Raw genomic sequence first — 24502 nt, forward strand, 5'->3', positions numbered from 1 at the left:
TTATACTTTCTGGATGTCCTGTGATCATATTATAAAGTACAGTGGTACCTCGGTTTTTGAGCATCTCGGAAGCCGAACATTTTGGTTTTCGAACGCCGAAAACCCAGAAGTAAATGCTTCCGTTTTCAAATGCGCCTCGGAAGTTGAACAGCTCCTGCTGCATTTTTTTCTTTTCAGTTTTCTCCATTGACTTTGCAGACCGCCCTTTGCGCCTCGGTTGTCAAACATTTCAGCAGTTGAAGGGTTTTCCAGAACGGATTACGTTTGACAACCGAGGTACCACTGTAGTTGTGTTCTATGTTATAGCATTCCTAGGAGTGTCTCCCCCTCCCCCCAAAGTATTTATTATCAATTTTAAAAAATTGTGTGGTGCGAGCAAATTTTTATTCTGAAAGTGTGTCCCAGAGAAAAAAAGTTTGAGAACCACTGCCGTATGCGGAGGATGGGGCTCCTAACTCCCATCAGCCCTCCCACCTCACAGCCAATGGTCCAGGATGATGAGAGTCCAGCAATTTAGCGAAAAGGGGTTCAACATTCATTACTCTTTAGGGCTTCATGCTTTCCTTTTTTGCTGACAATGCCTGTGTTCCTTCTCTCCCTCTTTGCAGACGAGTCTTGTCGGCGGTAACCCCGTTCAGCCTCCGTCGCAGAAGACAGCGGAGTATGCCACATTCTGAATCCTCCAACTGGACCTTTTATCTCTTTCCGTCTTCCAGGGACTATCACACCCAGGAAAGAAGCTGGGGCCACGAAAGACTGAGGGGGTGGGGAGGCGACCACTTTTTTCCTGGGGTTACATATGCATTTCTTCCTTCGGATGGAGACCACTCCGAAAATACTCTCCCATTTTTGATACATATATTTTTCCCTATCTGACTGGCACTGAAAACAGGACCTCAAAAAAGGCGGGGGGGGGGTATTAGTTTGAGTCATGTGAGAGACGCTGCCCAACCTAGTTGGGAGAGGGCGCTCTCAACTTTCTCTTATCCTTGCACTGCCAGCCAACAAGGAATCTGATGCAGCAGCGACAGTACTTCATTAAAAAACTGACAGCAGGGGGAAGCACTGAACCTTGTATGCACACTTCTCTGGGGTTGCAGTTTTTCAAACAAGGGCTAATGATAATGATCATATCTTTCTTCCTGCTGTCACTCAAAATACCGCTGAAAGCCTCACTGGCCAAGGGACTTTTCTGTAATTGGGTTTGTTTGTTTGTTTGTTTGTTTGTTTTGTAAAATATCTGGGTAGGACTTAATTGCTGCCATGTGAGTGAGATGAGATGGGGGGTAGGTGGGGGGAGGGAATAACTAGCTTTGAGAAGGGACCATTATGTTGGCACACAGCCTATCAGTATTTGGGGGGGGGTGCTTTCTACTTGCTTTTTTTTCCCCAAAGCCATTCTGGAGGAAGGCAATTCAAAATACCACGTCTCTAGTTATTCCAGCAAGAGCCATGAGTAATAAGGCATGTTACTGGGCAAATGGGGAGGGGTCCTGGGTGTTTATTGAAGCAGGAGCGCTCAGTATTAAGGCATGGAAGTGGGTCAATGGGGAAGGGCAATCTGCATGTGGGCAGCGCTAGTTGCTCTTTGGGGCCATTTGCGGGGGGGTTTCTCCCTTTTTTGTTTCAGACAGGGGCAGTTCATGTTTGGAAGCAAAGTAAATATGCAGGGGGGTGCATTGGGGATAGCCAGGCGAAAAATGCAGCTTCCTGTTGTGGTCATGACCATTTCCTGTTTGGGATTCAGCACTCACGTGGGATTGAATGACGGGCAATGAAGAGGCAGATTGAATGTTAGAAAATGAAGTGATATTTTGATGAACAGGGGTTTGGGTTCGTTTGCTTCTCCCCCCCCCCAAAAAAAAATATTATTTTACAAACTGTCTTCTTGATGAGTATTTGCCATTTTTTTGCCATGTGGCATTTTGAAGTGGAAAGAAGTAGACCCCAGAGATTATAAACTGAGAACAGCTTTTCAGAAATGATTGAATGCAGAGCAGTTGCAGCTCAGAGTATAGACAGCTCTCCAGTGCTGGCTTCAGGCTTTGGAGAAAGCCTCAGATGAGAGATTACCAGGAGTTCCCTTCATCAACAAGAGGCCGCACAAACGGAAGCAGCACTCCACAATCCTTTTCCCAGATGACTGATTCAAGCAAACCCAGGCCTTACTGTTCTGGGTCTTTCTTTGTCAATTCAGCAGTCATTTAAGTCAGCCGGTGACAGTAAAAACCTTGGTAATGGTGAAGAGGAAATCAAAGAGCATGTTGTGCATTTGTTCAAAGGTGTCTTATCCATCTTCTTAAGTGGGCCCTTCTGTTGGTCTCAGGTGAGAGCTGGCATCGGGGATCAGCATCACTGCTGAGACCCATTTCTCAGTAGCCATCTCCAACTGCTCATGGTGCTTGTCCTCTTTGGCATCACTGCCTGTTTACCTGCCCTCTCTGGATGAGTAATTATGGAGAAGGTGCAGTAGCCTCTGTATCCCTTTGGGTGGGAATGCACCTGGGGCTAGAGTGGGGGTGGGGAAACCTGTTGGTCTGCCAGAAGTTAGCAAACTCCCATCTCCCATCAGCCTCAGCCAGCAGGGATGATGGGAGTTCTTGTCCACTAGAATCTGGAAGGCCACAAGTTCACCATCTCTGGGCTAGAGATAGAGAGCAAGCTAAACGTGGCAGTGACAAGATTACTGGTCTGCTCAGGGAAGCAGCAGCCTACCAAGGGCATATTGCCCAATGCCCACCGAAAAATAATATACAAGTGGAGCAGCCTCAGGGCCTTGGCAAATGCCGCACCGTGACACCACAATGCATATATATTTTTAATCCTCTTAGATGAAAATGTGTAACTAAACTGAAGCATCCAACTTAAATTGGGAGATTTTTTTAAATTCGTGAACAAGAGTCCCCCACAATTGGAGTGAATAAAACCTGGGAAAACTGGTCGGTTAAATGCCTTGAGGAACAACACAACTCATCTGCGGGAGAGGATGCATACACAGAGTGGAAGATTGGCCAACGTATGAGAGCAGAAAGTTGTTTCTTTAGAGTGCAGGTGGTAGACTGAGCAAACAGTATGAATGAGTGGAAGGAGGCATTGAGAGAGAATGAGGAACTTTACACTTCTATCTCTCTCCCTTCCTTCCTTGCTTGCTAATTTATCTTGTTATCTGTGCACAGTTGTTATTATTATTTTCCCCTTCCCCCCTTATTTTGCACTGCGGGAACAGCCATGTCTGGAGCCCATTAACAGGTGAATGAGTGAATGACTGAACACGGCAGATGTTTCTTTCTCTGATGGGGGAGAACGAGGTCTGCGCAGATCAATGTGTGTGGAGCAAGGGCCGAAGCAGCTGTGTCCAGCCATTTCCATCAGTGTTGTTGTTGGGTTTTTTTAATTGAAAAAAATGGTATTGTTATTATTATTAACAATAAACCAGAATGATGTTGCACGTTGACCTAGTGTTCTTCTGTTGTCTCTTAGCCATGATAGTTAAATGGACTCTTCATTTACAGTAGCCATATTCCTCTTAATAATGGTGACAAATAAGAAGACAGGCATCACCCTTGTGGACAAACCATGATTGGACTAGATGGACATGTTGTATTCCAGCAAAGCAATCTGATGCTTTTCTATCTTTAAGGGTGTCTCTTCTGCACTCTGATAGAGGAGGAGGGATCTGGCTTGGCTTGTAGAATCACAGGACAAAAAGAGTTTATTCTCTCCCACCATAAAAATCATTCTCCCACCAGCTCCCTCTGTCAAAACACACACACAGACACTGAAATTAATATGTACAGATTGTTAATATTCTTATTTATTAGACTTTTTAGTCATGAGTTTGACCAAACTGCAGGAGGCAGTGAAAGACAGGAATGCCTGGCGTGCTTGGGTCATAGCTGCCAAGTCTCCCACTGAAAAATGTGGGATCAGCAGTGGCACGGCACCGGAAGTCGCTTATATGCATGTCTGGACATGTGTAGAAGCAACGTCTGGTGCCGGCGCTGCCCGATTTCCGGTGCCCAGGCATGGGCAGAGCGGCACCCGAAATGGAGCCTCCCTGGCAGGTAGGAAATCGGGGGGGATTTCCGGGATTTTTTTCTATTCGGGATAACAGTGGGAAACGGATTAAAATTTGGGGGTTTCCCGCGAAAAACGGGAGACTTGGCAGCTATGGCTCTGGTCCATGGGGTCACGAAGAGTTGGACATGACTAAACAACAACAACAAAAGTCACTTGCTATCTGAAGTTCTCCTAGTGACTAAGAACACAATTAAAATACATTGGTCCATGTAGCTCAATATTGCCTACATTGACTTGACAGTGGCTTGCCAATAAGAAGAAAAAGGCTGTCCACCAGAGTTAAGGAAAAACACATCCCCTGAATTACTGAGGTGTCACCAACACGCTGCCACAGCTTGTGGTAGTCCCTGAAGCATACAACAATAATCAACTGAAATATACCTTATGTAAGAATGGTCTGCTGGATTAGGCCAGTGGCTCATGTACTCCAGCATCCTGTTCTTGCAGTGGTTTTAACTCATGTGTGGGAAACCAGGGAGCAGAATATGAGCATAAGAGCACACTCTCCCCTCCCATGATTTCCAGCAACTGGTATTCAGAAGTATTGCTGCCTCCGATTGTGGAGGTGGAGCATAGCGATCGTGACTGGTAGCCACTGGTACACTCTCCCCCATGGATTTGTGTCCTCTTTTAAAGCCATTCAAGTTGGTGGCCATCACTGCCTTATGTAGGAGTGAGTTCCATAGTTTGTCTATGTGCTACATGAAAAAGTGTATTACAGTGGTACCTCGGGTTACGAACGCTTCGGGTTACGAACTCTGCTAACCCAGAAGTAGCTGCTTCTGGTTGCGAACTTTGCCCCAGGATGCGAATGGAAATCGCACACCGGAAGTCCCATTAGAGAAAGGGTGCCTCAGGATAAGAACGGTTTTAGTTTAAGAACGGACCTCCGGAACGAATTAAGTTCGTAACCAGAAGTACCACTGTACTAAGCCACTTACCCACTGAAAAGTATTTTTTTGGTAAATTTCTCCTGCATGCCTGAATCCAGTGTTTTGTATGAAGCTGCCCGGCAGTGGGTTAAAATGTTAAAAATGCAACATTTTCCACACAGGATTAAGACTTGGTTGGTTTAAACACCGTAATTTGGTAGTAGTAAGTCCCATAGGGACCCAGGTGGCGCTGTGGTTAAACCACTGAGCCTAGGGCTTGCTGATCAGAAGGTCGGCGGTTCGGGTGAACTCCCGTTGCTCGGTCCCAGCTCCTGCCAACCTAGCAGTTCGAAAGCACATCAAAATGCAAGTAGATAAATAGGAACCGCTACAGTGGGAAGGCTGCTCTGGCTCGTCAGAAGCGGCTTTGTCATGCTGGCCACATGACCTGGAAGCTATACGCCGGCTCCCTCGGCCAATAATGCGAGATGAGCGCCACAACCCCAGAGTCGGTCACGACTGGACCTAATGGTCAGGGGTCCCTTTACCTTTAAGTCCCATAGAGTTAGTGCTTATTAGACTCCACGGCAGCCTGGAGAGCATGAGAAAAGGGGCTCATCTAAGAGTAGCATATCATTCTTACAGCGGCCAACCAGGTGTCCTCTAGATGTTGTCGAGCTTCACTGGCTGAAACTGATGGGAATTGCAGTCCAAAACATCTGGAAAGGACCACGTTGGGGGAGGCTGGCTTAACAAAGTCAAAGAAACAAACGGAAGGCGGCCAGTTATTCAAATACTGCATCTGGTTTGTGCTGGATTCTTTATCTATGCTCTACCCCAAACCAATAAAATAAAACAGCCCCTCTCTCTTATACCGTCTCTATGATCCTCCCGTCTCTATGATCCGCCGTCGCGGCGCAACAACAGCAACCTGAAAGCGCTTCTTCAACCAGAGCGTCGACCGGCTGGCGAGAGCGCATGTCCGGAAGCGTTCGAAGGTGACGGGAGCCGTTGGAGAACCGGCTTTCCGCTGCCATGGCGGGCGAGCTGGAGCGCTGGGTGTCCGGGCAGCTTCACTCTCTGCTGGGGCTGAGCGAACGCCATGTGGTCGCATTCATGGTGGGCCTGGCTCACCGGAGCCGAACCCCGGAGGACCTGCTCGCGCGCCTGGAGGAGACGGAGACGCTGCGCGCCGCGGATCCTTCGGCGCGAGCCTTCGCGCAACAGCTGTGGGAGCGGGTGAGGCGCCCGCGATCGTTGTGCGCGAGGCCGGACTCGGGGGCGGGGAGGGGGAGTGGTAACGCGTCAGAAACAAGGCGACGCTGGGGCTCTCTGTGGGTGGCGCGCCTTGACTACGATACTTGGCATTTGGTGCTTGTGAGTGTCCAGATAGAGTTGCCACCTTTCTACTGGCAAAAGGCGGGGCGGGGCGGTTGGTGAACAATTTCTTTTTTTCCTCTGGTGCTGAAGTGACTTCAAAGCCATCTATTACAACCTACGGCAGCCCAACAGAATGTCCCCTCTGGAATTTGTTGCACATGCATGCGCTCTCATGAATTTGTAAATCCGTCCTTGCTTGGCTACCCAGAGCTTAAACCCATGACCTTTCACAGGATCCCTAACTTAGCAGAAGGGGGGGGGCGGGAGACAGAGCGACCTTAAATACAGGACAAAATTGTATCAGTACAGGACATAGCATTTCTCACTGAAATACGGGACAATCCTGCATTATACAGGACTGGTGGCAACCCTATGCCCAGAGCACTTCCAGAACGTGGGGCTGGCCACCTTTGGAAGACAGCTCAGGAACTTTGCTTGGTTCGAAATGTGGCATACAGATGCAGTGTTTCTCAAACTTGGGTCCCCATCTGTTGTTGGACTACAGCTCCCATCGTCACTGACTACTGGTCCTAGCTAAGGATGGTGGGAGTTGTAGGCCAACAACAGCTGGGGACCCAAGTCTGAGAAAGATTGGAAACAAATAAAAAAAATTCTTCCTTCTTTTGACACTTGTTTTTGACACTTGTGGTATATATTTTTAGGACCCACCTTATTTCTGTAATTGTGTTCTTAAACTGTTTTTAATATTCACCTTGGGGTAAAGGGTGGGTAATTGTAACAACAATCATCATCATCATCTTGTTATTTTTACAGTTGGTCAGCATTATCTCCATTTTATAGATGTGGAAGAGAATGAGGCTAAGAGTTGTGCTGAAGGCCAGTTAGTAAATCTCTGACAAAGATGCAGTTGTCTTTCAGCCACTGTGCTAGCTCTCTACACTTTAAATGCATGTGGTTGTACGTAAAGTGAAACTAATGTGAGGAGCAGATGAGGGATGGGGAAATTTGTGGTTAGGAAGCACATCTGAAGCATCACCCTGAGAGGAGTTACCTTTTTGAGGAATAGTAATAGGCACCCAAGGGCTGTGGGGTTTGCGTGTGAGGATGGAAGTCATAGCTTCCTTGTTTTCTGTGTCTGATTTGTTCCCTCACCAAATTTCCTGGTAGGTTCCGCACCAGGCCCCACGGGAACGTCCAGCTAGGTTGGCTGAACAGGAAGCCTTGGCCTTTCAGCAGAAGAACCGCTCATACACCCTGCTGGAGGACAGTGATGATGAAGAGACTGGCGAGGCGGCTCGGGGCTCCAAGCGTCAGCGCCCTCCGCGAGGCCTTGAGGGCAAGCAGCGGAAGCGGCATAAACACCTGAGGCAGCGCAAGGAGGAAGAGGAAGACGACAAGGACTCTGATGAGAAGGGCAGCCGAGATGATGGGGGAAAGTGAGTATCAGTCACTTGCAGAGAGCAAGATTGGATGAAGAGCAAAGGAAACAATAGTGATCATTCTTTTGTCATTCTTGGACGGTGTAGGAAGTCAGCGGTATCCCCCACAATTAAGGAGGATTCAGAGGATGAGTGGGACCGGAGTGAGCGAGAGCGACTGCAGGACCTGGAGGAGCGGGACGCTTTTGCTGAACGTGTCAAACGCAAGGACAAGGATAAGACACGCAACATTCTGGAGCGTTCAGACAAGAAGGTGTGACCTCGGCCTGTGGCCCCTGCTTTTGCCAGCCCTTCCTGATTGCTCTCCCTGGTTTGTGTCCCCCCTCTGTCTAACCTGAATGTCTCATACTGCCCATCTGTTTTTTATTGCTGCCAGGAATTATCTGCCTGTGGTTGAAAAAATTAGGTTTAAAATGTAATTTTGGTACCTAATACATTTAAAATACAATAGGATTGTGAATCTACTCAAGCGTTAAAAGCACCCACTGCAGAATTCAGTTTTCTACTAATCACAACTTTTCTGATTCTTATGGCAGCAAAAGAATGCCTCAAAGAGAGTGGGTAACATCTGGTAAAATCTCAGTTTCAGGAGAAGGAGAGGAGAAGGAGAATTAAGATTTCAGTGTTCAGGAACAAGGAATGAGTACACTGTGTACCTCCTCATCACTAAGCTCCTTTCCCCAAACAACAAGAGCAGAATGAGTTACACAAAACAGCAAGGTCATTCAGAGTTACTTAATTCTGAGCATTTGCTGACGTTGCACATCTCTGTCCAGGTTACCCTAGTGTAGAATTTTAGCTCTGTATTCATATATTCTAAAGCATGGAAGAACCTGTGTAAGATTGGCACCTAAACAATGCTGGCCTATAGGACCCCATCCATTTTTACTCATTTTACTCATTTCATTCTTTGCAAGGACTTATTTTCCCTTTTCTAGTACTAAACCTGCCCCAACTTTCCTTGCAATTTGGAAACATCTGCCGTGCCTACTCCAAGGTTCTTGCCTCAGGGCCATGTGCTCTAATAGTTCTTCCTAGTATTTTCTTTGCCATTTATATACTTCATGCTGTGTATATTTAATTATGTATTTATTATATATATCAGCTTTGATGCTGATTTATTTATTTAAACAATTTATATCCTACTGAACAACAGCTGTCTATAAATGGTTTACAAAGATGCAGTACAAAAAAATAAAGATCAGTTAAAATTATAAAATCAAACTTCAATTAAAGTGCATTCTGACTTCTGCAGTTAGAGAAGGATAAGAGAAGTCATGTGTAAATTATGGAATGGGGAAAAGTCAGGGAGGGTAATGATTCTCTTGCTGAAATTTTTCCTAACAATTCTGGGGACTTATGCTGTTCATGACCAGTCCATAGTCTTTAAAAATATTGCACCAAAAGTGTGATGATAGGGACCCTGTTGACGATCTGCTTTGGTTGAGCGATATTTTTGTGTCTTTTGTCTTCTGATCCTGCCAAGTCTAGGCCTATGAAGAGGCTCAGAAGCGTCTGAAGATTGCAGAAGAAGATAAGAAAGTTATGGTAGGAACTTTATTTTTACTGTTATACGGTGTAGCTTCTGGCTCATGAAATTTGTAGTTGTATTCTACAATTTATAGTTGTATTCTACAATATTTTAATGCATCTTGTTTTTTAACCAGTGTGGTGTAGTGGTTAAGAGCGGTGGACTCATAATCTGGTGAACCAGGTTCAATTCCCCGCTCCTCCACATGCAGCTGCTGGGTGACCTTGGGCTAGTCACACTTCTCTGAAGTCTCTCAGCCTCACTCACCTCACAGAGTGCTTGATGTGGGGAAGGAAGGGGAAAGGAGATTGTGAGTCGCTTTGAGACTCCTTAGGGTAGTGATAAAGCAGGATATCAAATCCAAAATCCAATCCAAACCACTAATCTTTTTATTCTTAACTACCTTTGATCAGACTAATAGAGTGATTTTACCTTTGTTCCCTGAATGCCACACAATGTGTGTACTGGGTAGAAGGGGTAACCACTTACAATATTTACTACAGCTTTTCAGAAAAGTACAAAATTAATGATTTGCAACCATTTTTCCTGTTTTCATACATTTGCTTTCATGGGGCAGTTTGACTGGTGGGTTTAGCAAGCTACCAACCTAGCAGAAATACTTCCTAGTGAGAGGCTGGTTTAGAAACCTATTTATTTCACAAAAGCCCAGTTCATATTAGGGATCATGAATCAAACTCTCATAGTCCTTGCTGTTTGACTTACTTGCATGTCCCATATTTCCCCTTTCTGCCTGACAGGTTCCAGAGCTGCGTAAGAAGTCCCGCCGAGAGTATTTGGCGAAACGCGAAAAGGACAAGATAGAAGACTTGGAGGCAGAGATAGCCGATGAGGAATACCTCTTCTCTGAGCTCAACCTAACTGCCCAAGAACAGCAGGAGCTGGAATACAAACGTGAAGTTCGTGACTTGGCAAAACGGTACAAGCAAGCTGGAGAACAGGAGAAGTTGGAGAAGAGCAATCGCTACTATATGCCTGAGGAGAGTCGCAGTAAGGTAACTATCTTGCCCTTAGCAAAATTGGGAGCCTAGACCCCTATGAAGAATGGTTGGTAACAGGAGCTCCAGGACAGAGTGTATGTATAACCCCTTTAACTCAGGGGTGGGGAACTTTGGGCCCTCCAGATATTGTTGAACTACAACTCCCATCAGCCTTGACCATTGCCCATACTCATAGATATCTCATATAGAATTGGAAGGAACCCTGAGGATTATATAGTCCAACCCCTTGCAATGCAGGAATAGGCAGCTGTCCCTTATGGGGATCGAACCTGCAACCTTGGCGGTTCTCAGCACGTTTGGGGGATAAAATTGGTTTGCTGAGATTTCAGACTAAGGCTCAGAAATACATACACTTGTTTGCAAACAAGATCCCTTTATTTGCTTATAGTATGTAGAACTGCATGGCCTGGTAGGAATAGAAGACGCCATATTTTGCCTGGTCATATCTGCCTTCCCTTCACTTGCTGTAGTGCTATGAATGTTGACTATAATAAATGGAGAGGAGGAGACAGAACACAGCAACATGTCTCCCCTACCCCAAGAGTATGCTGTTTGCATTAGCAGCTTGCAGCAGTTCCAACTGGAATGTTTGGGACTGTTATGCAGGAGAGTCTTCTGAGAAAATCTGTTACAATACAGAACTGCCCTGGGGGAATGTGCTTCTGTAACTGTGGCATGTCTAGGATGGTGCTGCACTTTGTTTGTCTCCTTAGAAATGAATGGCAGGCATTCCTACATATGGGAGAAAGAGGATAAATCTCAGCCATTGAGAATCAAGCCTGTTTCTTGCTGCATAGCCACACCCTGTTTCTTGGTCAAACTGTAGCACAAGGGTAGGGAACCTCCAGTCCTAAACCTAATTTTATGTGGGTGGCAAGGAGGGGGGCACATAAGGGAAAGGAAATAGCAGGAAAAGAGTGTAGCTCCACTCACTTTTGGCTCCAGCCTTGCCCTCTGCTACTATCTGGTCCCCAATAGATTACCACGGAGAGATAAAAGTTGCTCACCCTTGCACTGCAGAATGGTAGATTGTGAAAACTTGCTTCCATATGCAAGAAGAGTTCAACATGGCTTATGTAAACTTAAATGCAGCACACTTTTAAATAAATGTGCAACAGTTTGGGCTGTGAATATACCTCCAATTCAGTGATGCCTCACAAGGCTCTGAGGTGCAAGATGCACAAAGGAAATTTCCATACTGATCTGTTTTTGTCCTGCAGAAGATACCTGATCGCTATGAAGATCCCCAAACAGAGGATCATATGGCCCCGCGAGATGAGCAGCGGCGCTGGGAGGAGGACCACATTGGAGCAGCTTCCCTCCGTTTTGGGGCCCGGGATGCCAGTCAGCACCATCCTCACAAAGACTATGAATATGTGCTTGAAGAGGATGAGATGATCCAGTTTGTGAACGCCGTGCAGATGCGGGGCACAAATCAGGGCAAGGTGAGAGTAGGCTGTTGGTTAGGGAATGGGACACCGGGGGGGGGGGGGCTGGGACCAAAATAGTTAAATCATGTAGTGAAGTTGTCTTGGAGAGAAACTGGTGGGTGAAAAGAAAACAAGGCCATATTTGACGTGATTGAAAGGGAACAAGCAAACTGTGTTACAGATAAGAAAACATTTGGGGACATCAGGAGATGGAGAATGCAACAAATTGCTCAGTAGAAGCTTGAAAGAGAATTGCAGATTAAGCACTTATGGATAGCTGATGGTGGGAAATAGGGTAGTACCATGAGATGGTGCAGAGCCTCTTCATATTGCTGAATGTGTGCAAACTAGACACGATTGGGGCACTCATGTGTTTGTTTACATGTCTTCCCCGTTTCCTTCCCATTCACCTACGAAGCACCATTGGGTGTGTGAGTCCATTTTTTAACATCAGAAGGGGCACATGGATGAGTGATGCTGAGCTTCTCCCCCACCACACACACACAAACACGTTTACCTCCCTGCCCTCTTTCACCACAGGCATCTTTCTCTAGTCCTCCCTCACTTCCAATATCAGAGCTTGCCAGGGATCATGAAGGGTTTGAAGTTGGAGGGAGGGCTCAGTTCCTATCACACACATGTTCTTTTGAGGTAGGAAATTCTACCTACCTACCCACCCACCCCACAACCTTGATTTATATGTTAACAAGGGAGACAGATGAACAACAAATGTGGCTGCCTCCAGTATACCTGTTGTTTTGACAGCTTTCCTGAGCATCTTTAGAAGCAGCTTGTTTGAGCCTTGCTTGTTTGAGCAGGGATTTGGTGTTAGATATGTCAGCATTTAGCCCAAGTATACATAGACACCTGCATGATCAAGTTTTGTTTACACAGGATAAGCTACTGGAAGACAGGAAAATGCCTTATACTATGGCAATCCAAATATCCATTTAGCCCAGAGCTATTTCTGGGATCTTCTGCATGTAAAGCATGGTACTCGGCAACTGAACTACCATGTCTCCCCAGTTCTGCATGTGGAACTGGCTTTTCCCAGTGGCGGGATTTAAGTATAGAACAACAGGGATTTCACCCATGGTCTGTTGCTCTGGGGTAACTAAATCTCTATGGCCACACTGTTTCATTTAGTCCGTGGAGGAGAATCCAGAGCTGTCTGAAGCTGAGCGCAAGAAGCTTTCCATCCAGGAGGTGCGCCGTAGCCTGCCCATCTTTCCTTACCGTGCGGACCTGTTGGCCGCCATTGCCGAACATCAGACGCTCATCATTGAAGGAGAGACTGGCTCTGGCAAGACCACTCAGATCCCACAATACTTGTTTGAAGAGGTAACTTCGCACAGAAAGTGAGGGATTGTGAAGATCAAGTAAACCTGCACTTTGGCTAGCTCCCTGTGCACTTGCTGCCTCTTCCTAGTAGAAGCTTTTCAGCATCTGAATGAACAGCCCAGTACAAATGCAGCCTGTGAGTACTAAGGGAGATTTTCTCTCTTCCTACAGGGCTACACAGAGAAAGGAATGAAGATCGGTTGCACCCAGCCCAGGCGAGTGGCGGCTATGAGTGTTGCTGCCCGTGTTTCCCAGGAAATGGGTGTCAAACTTGGAAATGAAGTATGTACTTGGAGGTGGGGGGCTGCAGAAGAAAACTGTATGTCCTGTTCCCAGTTGTTTCAGCCAGTCGTTTCTGAATTGATTTTTACACTGTAGTAATCCTAACAGCAGCCTACTTGGTCTCAGATAAATATGCTTTGCTGGTTTGGCAATGTTCATGCATTAATAGATGGGAAGGTCTCATCCTTCCCTTTTGGAATATATTTGGTTTTTAGACTTTTGAGCTAAATGAACTTCCTAGCCAAATACTGTTCTGTTGGTAATAAGGATGGATGGCTTCATGGAAACTTGTATCTAAAATTCAGCCTTTCTACAGGTGGGCTATAGCATTCGTTTTGAGGACTGCACCTCAGAGCGGACGGTGCTGAAGTACATGACAGATGGGATGCTGCTGAGAGAATTCCTCACTGAGCCTGACCTGAGCAGCTACAGGTGAGCAACAGCCTATCCCCTAGAAGTCTGTAGCTAGCTCAGCTGGGAGGTGGTGAACAGCTCTATTGTTTCTGAGGGCTGGTTGAACTAGATTAGGTAAAATGCTCAGGAGGAAATCTTGATTTGGGGTTATATAGAGTTACAAGGTGGGCTAAATACTAGTATGTGTTGTGCAGAACATGGAATGCAGCTTCAATACCAGAACCCCAACTTTACTTGCATACATAGAATAAAAATGTAAGCATGTCATCACACTGCAGTTCACTTGGCCACACACACGTGGTGCTCAAAACTACAGCATGTTGAGCGGCATCTGAGGAGAGCCAGAGAGGGTCAGTCAGAACGGGCTGCTGCAGCGCCCCTTCTGGCAGCCACTCTTCTCCACTAGCTTCTCTGCCTGCAGGATCTAGATATAGTTACCTCATTCCTCCACAGCCTTCTTGGAGGAATGCTGCTCCTGTCACCAATTAGGATGAAGAGTTGGGCCTGCAGAAGGAACAGCAAGGAAAGAAAAGGCATTCAGAAGTGGCAGTTAGCTGGCCTAGTAATCTTCTGATGTTGCTGATTAGGCACAGATAAGTTGGCAATGATGGCAGCAGCAGATTTCCAGGCTGGCTGCTGCTTATAGCATCCTTCCTATTGCTCACCTGCCTGGCCAACTCTTTATCCTGGTTGGCTGCAGAGGCATGAGATTGAAAGGGGAAGGTCTAAGAGGTTAGTGTAAGGGGGGGGGAATAGGCAGAGTTGGCGAGGAATGAGGGGTAGGCAGGGTTGGCAATCAATGGGAGCAGGTGCAAAACCCCAGTTATATAAAGGAAAAACCCAAGAGCAGTTTCCTAGTCCTCAAGATTGTGGAGAGAAACATAGAAGCAGTTTCTACTAAGAAGGAAAGGAGTAATTGAGAAGGTCTTTCCAGAAGCTTTTCAGTGGGAAGTCATTGCTTAGTACAGCTGCCATCCCACACTGCTCATGTTCTTTTGTAATAAATGGTCCATAGCTTTTAAATAACAACTGGTAGTTCAGCAGCACGGCCTCCCTAATTTCTTCCCTAGTGTCGTCATCATAGATGAGGCTCACGAGCGCACGCTGCACACAGACATCCTATTTGGGCTGATCAAGGACATTGCTCGCTTCCGGCCTGAGCTGAAGGTGCTGATTGCCAGCGCCACCCTGGATACGGAGCGCTTTTCCACCTTCTTTGACGATGCTCCCATCTTCCGCATTCCTGGGCGCCGCTTCCCTGTTGACATCTTCTACACCAAGGTCAGCAAGCAGAGAGGCCTGTTGTGGGTTGTGTGTGTGAACATTGCTAAGGAAACAGAGCTGCAGTGATGAGCAGGACCAGTGCTCATGACCATAGTATAGCAAAGGAGATAAACGCAGCATTACTTTTTTTAAAAGCAAGATTCCCAGAATGCACGTTTCTGTACCCAGAACTGAATTCTGGGGCAGATTCAACTAATGGATCCTGCTAGGAGAAGTCCACAGAAGGATTTTCACTGGTTCAGTAGGGCTTTTGCCCCCTATCCCTTGCATTGGCTCTTAGGGGCGTCAGGAGAACCCCCGGAAAAGCAGGGGGAGGGGAGATAGTGAGGACTTTGGTTAAAAGATAAGCTGTGAGTGACATTGTGTTAGGCAATGTTTAATGGAGAGAGAGGAATATCAGCAAGTCTTGGTGTTGGAATAAGCGGAGGATGGATGCCAGAAGCAGCAGTGAAATTAGGTTCCCCAAAAGAGAGATTGTGTGGTACAAGTTGTAAACAGAAGCCACTGAGAGGCAGAGATGGGCTTTGCTTATATAGGTCAGTAGGAGATAGTGATTTTTTTCTCTACCTTCCATCCTCTAGGCTCCAGAGGCTGATTACCTGGAAGCCTGTGTGGTATCAGTACTGCAGATCCATGTTACACAGCCTCGAGGGGACATCCTTGTATTCCTCACTGGCCAAGTATGTCTGTGTTCGTTTCAGTGCCCACTTTGCCCTTGGAGGGGGAGGGGGGGAGACATGCAACAGCATCCGACTCCCACTATTTGTTGACAGGAAGAAATTGAGGCATGCTGTGAGATGTTGCAAGATCGCTGCCGTCGCCTGGGTTCCAAGATTGCAGAACTTCTGGTCCTCCCCATCTATGCTAACCTGCCCTCTGACATGCAGGCCAAGATCTTTGAGCCAACCCCACCAGGGGCCAGGAAGGTAGGAGCATGGAGCAGAGAAGGAAAGGGGAGCGAAGCTTTGGCTGTTTGCAGTGGAGCTTTATGTCTCTTTACCCACTCTGGAGGAAGAGAGCACTTGGCAGGTTTGGGCTGTAGAGCTAGTGGTGATTTTAGGAACTGGTTTTGTGTTTCAGGGGATGTAGTTTCAAGCTGTTTAGTGTCCTGGGGTTGTGGCTTTGAAGGGGGTTGTGCAAGGACCAGTTTTGAGTTCACAGTCTGGAGTCAGGCTGTTGGCTCAACTAGCCTGCTATTGTTTACTCTGACTGACACAGGTCCTTCCCAGCCCTTTTGCCTGAAATCCTTTTTAAATGAAGAAGCCAGGTCTAAACCTTCTTCATCAAAGCATGGGCTCTTACCACTGAGTTATGTCCCTTCCTCTCATAGTGTGCTTTAGGCTATGAAAAAAGCAGGTGACCTGACCAGTTAGCTTATGTATCTCTTCCCTTCTCCAGGTTGTTGTCGCCACCAACATTGCGGAGACATCTCTGACCATAGACGGCATCATATATGTGATTGACCCTGGTTTTTGCAAGCAGAAGAGCTACAACGCTCGCACAGGCATGGAGTCGCTCATTGTCACTCCGTGCTCTCGGGTACCGGGCTTCTTTACTTCTATTCATCACACTCCTAAGCTTAGTCTTTGGGTTAACCTGCAATTTTCATTCAGTCCGTTTCCTCTCTCGGGGAGAACAGTTTAGCTACCAGATAAAATGCCAGTGAGAGGGTGTAAACTGTACTAACGGGTTATGCAGCATAAATTAGAGATGTACAAAAAGTGACTCTGTTAAGCCACAAGTTTGAATCTGTTTTTTTTCTGTCTCAAAATCTCCATATGGTAGCATCTGCATAGCCACAAATGGCTTATGTGCTGGTTACCAGTGCATTACAGGGAGTCTGGGACAGGTGGCTAGGAAGTGGGTCTTGGGTACAGTGTAACTTTTAAGAGACAGAGAAGTGAAAGTTGATAAGGTGATGGCAAGATATCAAAGCAAAAATGGATTATTGTTGGTCACTCTCATCATAAATATGTTGAGACCACTTTTGTAAAAGTAAATCGGAACATCTTGTGCAATGGTATGCTAGGAAAATTTAGATTCCCATCTGTAAACCCTGGTTTCCACTTCTCATGAAATTATTGAAACTTACATACGTTTGTGGGGGTTTTATGGTGTGCCTGCATCTGGTTTCTGAGGCTGCCTTGAGCACTGCATACATTGCAAGTGTGCCTTTTCCACAGTGATAAGGACTATAGATGTGCCCATATACTCAGTGAAGCCAGACATTCTGTATGCCGTGCTAGACAGCAACATGGAATTCTAGACCACCTTAATCAGGAACATGTTAATTTCACTGAGGTGCTGTTAGTTCTTGTAATAACCCTAATAAGTTGTCCTTGGGATCTGGTGGGATAAGTTGCCAGTTGTCACTCCCCTGCATCCTCACAGACACAGTGCTTCATCATCTCCTTCCCTCTTTCCCTCAGGCTTCTGCCAACCAGCGAGCAGGACGGGCTGGCCGTGTTGCTGCAGGGAAGTGCTTCCGTCTCTACACAGCCTGGGCCTACAAGAATGAGATGGAGGAGACGACAGTGCCAGAAATTCAAAGGACCAACCTGGGCAATGTGGTGCTGCTGCTCAAAAGCCTGGGTGTGTGGATGGTCAATCTAGGATGAGAATGATGTACAGGAGTTGCTCAACTTTCCCTAAAACACCTCCTTATTAAGGCTTCTCTGGATGAGAACAAGAGTTTGAGTGTTTTTAAGCCCATCGTTTCCTAGGGTCCTATTTTCCATTTTAAAAACATGGGAGGGGTGCATTTCCTGGTGACAGAAATACTTGGAAGTTTTGCAGGGTGTTTCTAAGTCTAGCTTTCCTCCATTTCTCCATTTAGGCATCAACGACCTGATCCACTTTGACTTCATGGACCCACCGCCCCATGAAACTCTAGTATTGGCACTGGAGCAACTCTATGCCCTGGGAGCCCTCAATCATCTTGGCGAGCTCACCAAGGTATCGTTTCATAGGCTCAAGGACATGCTCTGCTACCTGGGCTGAAAGTGAGCTGGGGTTTCCAGCTGGCTTCATTGGGAAAAGAGCTGGAAGCAGGAAAGGAGGCCGGAGCTTCAAGCCTACTGACATTTTCTGCTTGCTCCCCAGTTCAGGGCTTCATGGGTACAGATGGTTTTCATAGCATTGTAAAATACTTGCCATTTTACAGCATAGTGTTGTAAAATACGTGCCATTTTTCACCTGAAAGATGGTGGGGTGTTGCCCTGTGGTCGAGCTCTGTGGAGCAACTGCAATGTTAGATTTAGGAGCCTATGCTCAGGTTGCTGCTGAGACAGAAAGCTAACTGGTGGCCTTGGGCCTTTCACTATTTCTCAGCCCAACCTAGGCTCACACTATTATTATGATGAAAGAGGAGGGGACATGAATGCTCCCCTAAGCTCATAGGAAGGATATAAAAATGTAAGAGATAATAAATGTCTTCCATGGGTTGAACATGTATCCTTCTACCATGATCTTGACAAAACTCAAAAGCTAGGCAGTGTTAGGAAAAGTGGTGAAACTGTTCCCAAGAAAAGGTTTCAAGTGGTTCAGGTTAAATTGCACTTTTTATTTGTTTGTGCAATAGCCCACTGCATCCCAGTAACTCCAGGCAGGCACCAATATGAAAACATGAAACCCCTAATTAGGACAGTTAACCTGAAAGGGTGTGCTTCTGGGACAGGATTTGGGATTTCCTCTGCAGGAGGAGCTTCCTTCCTTCCGTCCGTCCGTCAGCATATGTGATCAGTTGCATCCATGCACAAACTAAGTGTCAGGATACAGTTGCACCCCCCTCCTCTGCTCTTAAAAGGAAGACTAATGTGTTGTGGAGTTGAAGTCGACATTTGTACAGTTGTCCTTCTTGTGTTCTGTATTTAGCTGGGCCGGAAGATGGCAGAGCTTCCTGTGGATCCCATGCTGTCCAAGATGATCCTGGCTTCAGAACAGTGAGTCCTTCTCTGCCTTCCTCTGTCTCTTTCCAGCCAATTAATTGCATGCTTAGCATTCCGTTCTAGTAACCACAAGTGAAGCTTGTGATCCTTATTATGTCTCTTGGTTCCTAGTTTCTCTTAGTTCCGCCTACTTATTGCTATTTTCCCAGCAAATTCCAAAGCTCTCGAAAACCTGAACGAGCTCTATTAGAATTAACTGTTTCTAGAGAGGGAGCCATGTTAGGCTGTTAAGCAAAAATAACCATCTTATGGAATCGTAAAAACTAAGGCATTTATAGATCTGTTTTTATTTGTGTGTTGCTGTAATCATTGGCAATCTATTCCTTTGTTCTTTGTTGTGACTCGTGATCATAATAATAAAGATTGACTAAGGGTGCAATCTGTCTTTCATTAGGAGAGAGCTTATTTCTTTTTTCACAGAGAATATAAGTGACCTACTAAGTAATAAACCATTCTACTCAGGGTAGTAAAACATTTGTTTTGTTTTGCTTTTAAATTGCAGGTGGCTAAAAGTAGATTTTATCTTGGTTGCATTTTAAATATTGTAGATTTTTAATTAAAATTAATCCAAGCACATGGAACAAACACTTGGATAATATTAAATTCACTTGTAAAGTAACCTGTTTTGAGTAGTTAGGTTTGTTTAGGAAACCTTGGAAGTACCAGATTTAAAAATGTGATCAGTCCAGCTGCCCTTCAGTTGTTCAGATTGTGTTGCCAACTTTCTGAAATTACCTTCTGGTTGGCTTTCTATTGCAGGTACAAGTGCTCAGAGCAGATCCTTACCATCGCTGCCATGCTTTCAGTCAACAATGCCATTTTTTACCGGCCCAAGGACAAAGTGGTCCATGCTGATAATGCCCGCATGAACTTCTTCCTGCCTGGTGGGGACCACCTGGTTCTTCTCAATGTTTATAATCAGGTAAGGAAGAACTTCTAGGAACATAGGAAGCTGCCTTATACAGTCAGACAGTGACCTTGCAGGGTTTCAGAGAGGGACGTTCCCATCCTTACCAGGAAATACCTTGATCTTTAGACCTTCTTCATGCAAAGGAGGTGTTCTACCCAGAGCTACGGTATGAACCTTTGCTTATGCTGTGCATATGGAGTCAGGAAGGAGCCTTTTGTTAATGCATTTCAATTGAGTATCAGGCTACCTCAGGGAAAGAGTTGGCACAGTGGATGTGGATGACTTTCACGTGCTTGATTTGATCAGATTGCTGTTTATAGTGATGGTCTGCACCATGTTGCTAAGGAGTGTGATTACATCTCCACTGCTAAAGCTCCTTAGAGCAGATTAAACAGATATTTGGTTGGTGAATGTCAACCCTTCGGGTAGGATTAGATGACCCCTTGATATCCCTAAGAGACTCGCATCCAAGTGCATCTAGTCGCAAGAGATTAAGTGCATGGCCTTTCTGATTAAGAGTGTATTTAGGCAGGAATCCTGTTTTAGGGGTTGAGGGTCTAGTCACCTCTGACTAGGAAAGGCTCATTGGCTGTTACAGCGAGAAATTGGGTACAATATTCCCTTGAGAGGCACCAGCTCTGTGGTTGTAATCGGGTCGGTGGGTGGACGGGAGCCCAAAAACTGGGACTTGGCTTATACCTCTCCTTTCCCCCTCTCACAGTGGGTGGAGTGTGGTTACTCCATGCAATGGTGCTATGAGAACTTCATCCAGTTCCGCTCCATGAGACGAGCCCGGGACGTGCGAGAACAGCTGGAAGGGTTGATGGAGCGCATTGAAGTGGACATCACTTCCAGCGAGGGAGACTACATCCCAGTCCGCAAGGTACAGGCTCTCCCCAGCTTCCATTACTTCCTCCAGGGCTGTTTGTAAATGTTGTGGTTGCTACAGACATGCCTGTGTTCTGCAGATCGGGGGGGGGGGGATCAGCATAGATTTGGGAGGCAAGGGAGAAGCTGTCGTACTTGGGGAAGTTGTTCCATGCATGCCATAATTTAATTGGATGCAACCCTGTGTGGGGAATAGCCCTCTGTTTCAACTTGACTTTGTTAAATTTCTGTGCATGAAATTGTGTTGCTAAATGTGTACAGTATTACGTAATGCAGAATGAAAGTGCACTGGAAACACAACCTACAACACGTTGTAGTAATTTATCAGATCAAAGACTTACCACTCCTAAATATATCACACAGTTGATAGTCTGTACAGCAACACTGAGCATCTTTGATCACTTGAAATGCCAGGGAGTGCAGTAAGTAGATGACTGTGTCAAGCAGAGCAAGCCAGTCATCCCCCCCCCCCCGCCCCACAAAATTACGGTTTCGGATTAGTTCATTCTTGACTCCTTTTGGCCCTTCCTCTTGTTCTTCTGCAGGCCATCACTGCTGGCTTCTTTTATCACACGGCCCGCCTGACCCGCAGTGGCTACAAGAGTGTCAAGCACCAGCAAACAGTGTTTGTCCACCCCAACAGTTCCCTGTTTGAAGAACAACCACGCTGGCTCATCTATCATGAGCTGGTCTTCACCACTAAAGAATTCATGAGACAGGTAAAAAAACCACCACCAGACCATTAATTCATGCTGGGACTTCTGGGGAGAACTTTTGAGATTATAACTCAAGATAAGCCCTAAAGGAGACAGATGACCAGTAATTTTAGAAGAAATCATATTTTAGAAGATTTTAGGAGAAATCAAATTATAATGTGGGTTACATTTGCAAATCCAGCCTTGGTAACTGAAGTAGGAATAGCTTGATGGGTGTCTTGTGATGGTGGTAGTCTTTCCACTGTACTACCCTCCCAGTGAACAGCCACATCAGAACATGTGTTTTGAATGGAAAAGGTCCCAGGTTCAGTCCGTGACACGCCTAATTGAAAGGACCACAGGTAGTAGTGATCTATGCAGGAGAGTGGCTGCTAGTCAGAGTAGATAATTGCAAGTTAGACCAAAGGGCTTCATGGGTGTAGAAACATTCTTGTGTTTTATTGTGCTCACTCTTTAGCAGGGTCTATGTAACGCTTTGGTTTCCTCCAAAAAAGAAAATGATCAGTGTGCCAGCTGACATTGAGTGGGGCCCAACAATGAAATATCCTCTGTACCTTGCAGGTCATAGAGATTGACAGCACGTGGCTGTTGGAGGTGGCCCCGCATTACTACAAAGCCAAAGAGTTGGAGGATGCTTCCAACAAAAAGCTACCCAAGAAAGTGGGGAAGACTCGGGAGGAGCTGGGATAGGCTTCTCCCTTATCTGCTTCTTCCCACCAACCCTGGGACACTTATTTGTACAGCTGTATAGTTTTGATGTAATTTCAAGGCATTGAATAAAACCTTTTTTTTTCTACAAACACTCATGGGTAATTGCGTCCCTTCTCTTTCTTGATAAGAGGAGGAAAGTCTCTCTGGAACTCAAACAGCTATCTTGCACTGCAATGTAGCTACTTGGCTGCGGCTATTTGAGCTACTATAGTTTGTCACTTGTGTTGGCTATATTCATGCTATGCAAGCATTTGCACATTTTGCAGGGGAGTACATTAATTCATCTAGCCCAGTGTTTTTCAACCACTGTTCCACGGCACACTAGTGTGCCACGAGATGTTGCCTGGTGTGCCGTGGGAAAAATTGAAAAATTACTTTATATATAGTCAAGTAAAATTTTTAACATTTTCTAATGGTGGTGTGCCTCGTGATTTTTTTCATGAAACAAGTGTGCCTTTGCCCAAAAAAGGTTGAAAAACACTGATCTAGCCTAATACAGAATACTATGAAGCATTCACAGCAGTTCCCAGCCAATAGAGACAGCTAACCTACACTCTAAGGCAGGTCATACATTATCTTGTGGTTAAAGTTTGGTTAAGGATTTACAGTACCGTATATAAAGCTGGTGGTCTGTGCTGCTATAAAGTTAAAATTCTCTCAAGAACAAATGTGCTGGAAATAATTCAGTGATATGTAAATATGTTCTTATTCTCCAACTTAGTTTGCTTCCCCCTGACTAGCTAAACCACAAGTTAAGCTCTTTAGGACACTGGCATTCTGCTTCCAAACCTTGGAAAGCTTGACACACCTCTCATTTTAAGATTCAGGATGCCTTAGTGACATTTTTAAGCATCTTTGCAATCATTAAGATTAACATTTTCTCTTTAGCAAAAAGAAAGCTGACATTCTTAAGACTATTTCACAGTACCACCTTCTGTGCTCACACAATTGTGACATGTGACACCATACCTCAATGAAGCTTCCAAAAGATTGTACTAGCTAATTTACTAATGTAAAATCTGCTGTGCCTGTACTCAATACAAAATCTACAATGTTGCTACAGGAAGCTGGAATGCCTGCCTTGTTTTTAGTTATAGTTGGAAAAACCCTATGTATGATAAAGAAATGTGTTGCAGAGAAATCGGAGATAGGCTTTTTATTTATAGCAGTGGTTTTCATCCAGTGTGCGGTGGCACCCTGGGGTGCCTTGAATGATGGTCAGGGGTGCCGCAGGCAACACTGGCCTCCCTCTGTCCCTTTCCTTCCCTCTGATGCCCTCTTGCATCTCTACCTCCCCCAAAGGTCGTCAAAGCTGTTTGTTGCAGCACCCCTGGCTACAATCACCCCAGGCGAATGGTGCCTCTGGGGCTGGCCAGGAGGTGCTTCCTAGACCCCTGTGGAGCAGTGTGAGGTGGCACCTCTTTAGAGACCAGGGACGGCAGCATCAGCTGCCTGGAGGACTCCCAAGGAGAGGGGAAGAGTTCAAAAAAGGGTGAGAGGCAGCCAGCTCTGCAGGCAAGAGGTGACATAACTGGGCTCCTGAGTCCCTCAGGGGCTCCGCAGAAAGAATGTTGTTGGTCAAGGGAGCCATGGACTCAACAAGATTGAAAACCTCTGATTTATAGTGTCAACTACTTCTCTGTTTCTCTTAAGCCAAGGGTGACTGAGCTGTGGCCTGCCAGGTGCTGTTGGACTCTCTTCCCATCAGCTCTAGCCAGCATGGCCAATGGTCAGGGATGATGGAAGTTGTGTCTAAGTTAGGTAACTGGCAGCTTATATTTATACTAATCACTTTTCTAGCCCAACAAAGGAATTGTCTTGATTAATACAATCATCCTTATAATGATTTTTAAGATGCAATACCGGTATAAAATCAACCATAAGTCTAAATTGGCGCTGGACAAAATTTTCATGCGGCTCTGTTTTCAGTGCAAAGAAGCTCTTGCGAAGACAAGCCGCCCTTTATGAAAAATTGTTTGCACATTATATGCCTCGATTCCGTCCCTTCTCAGCAAGCACTTTGATCCATAGAGGCATTCCTCATTTCATGGCGATCTTTATAAAGTGCTGCTAAGAGAGGATGCACAGCACCAACCCCATCGCTGTGATTCGCCTCCTCCGCAGTGACCATCGGCATCTGAAAGACATCTGCATGTGCCCTGAAAGACTGCCAAAACAGGGACCGCCTTTTCATGCTGCTGAAAAGGGTGTTGCGAATCGGGGGCCTCTGTTCTGAATCAGTAGTTTAGGTGCAAGTTGTGCTTCCACGATGGACCCACTTTATTCGCCCAGACATA

At 45.9% G+C, this 24502-nt stretch overlaps 2 protein-coding genes across 3 annotated transcripts in view; both read left to right on the plus strand.

The window, feature by feature from the left end:
• PPP1R18 (protein phosphatase 1 regulatory subunit 18) overlaps positions 1-3454 on the plus strand; it is a 41978-nt gene extending 38524 nt beyond the window's left edge. Inside the window, exon 4 of the mRNA XM_035107254.3 lies at positions 609-3454. Coding sequence (XP_034963145.1) covers positions 609-628 — 20 coding nt within the window. The 3' untranslated portion in view covers positions 629-3454. The remainder of the gene's footprint in view (positions 1-608) is intronic.
• A 338-nt stretch (positions 3455-3792) lies between these two features.
• DHX16 (DEAH-box helicase 16) lies at positions 3793-22294 on the plus strand. 2 transcript variants are annotated; one of them, XM_035107252.3, is made up of 20 exons: positions 3793-6191; positions 7461-7729; positions 7820-7985; positions 9224-9280; positions 10022-10276; positions 11503-11727; positions 12859-13053; positions 13225-13335; positions 13652-13767; positions 14820-15030; positions 15615-15713; positions 15807-15959; positions 16432-16572; positions 17463-17625; positions 17870-17988; positions 18907-18974; positions 19740-19902; positions 20612-20773; positions 21324-21497; positions 22056-22294. In XM_035107252.3, exons 1-20 carry the CDS (start codon positions 5988-5990, stop codon positions 22182-22184), a joined length of 3180 nt encoding a protein of 1059 aa, XP_034963143.3. In that variant the 5' UTR covers positions 3793-5987; the 3' UTR covers positions 22185-22294. The 2 variants fall into 2 exon arrangements, with proteins under 2 accessions (XP_034963143.3, XP_034963144.3); XM_035107253.3 differs by lacking the exon at positions 21324-21497.
• The last annotated feature ends 2208 nt before the right edge of the window (positions 22295-24502 follow it).

This window comes from Zootoca vivipara, chromosome 2, assembly GCF_965207765.1.
Source record: "Zootoca vivipara chromosome 2, rZooViv2.hap1.1, whole genome shotgun sequence".
Taxonomy (NCBI): domain Eukaryota; kingdom Metazoa; phylum Chordata; class Lepidosauria; order Squamata; family Lacertidae; genus Zootoca; species Zootoca vivipara.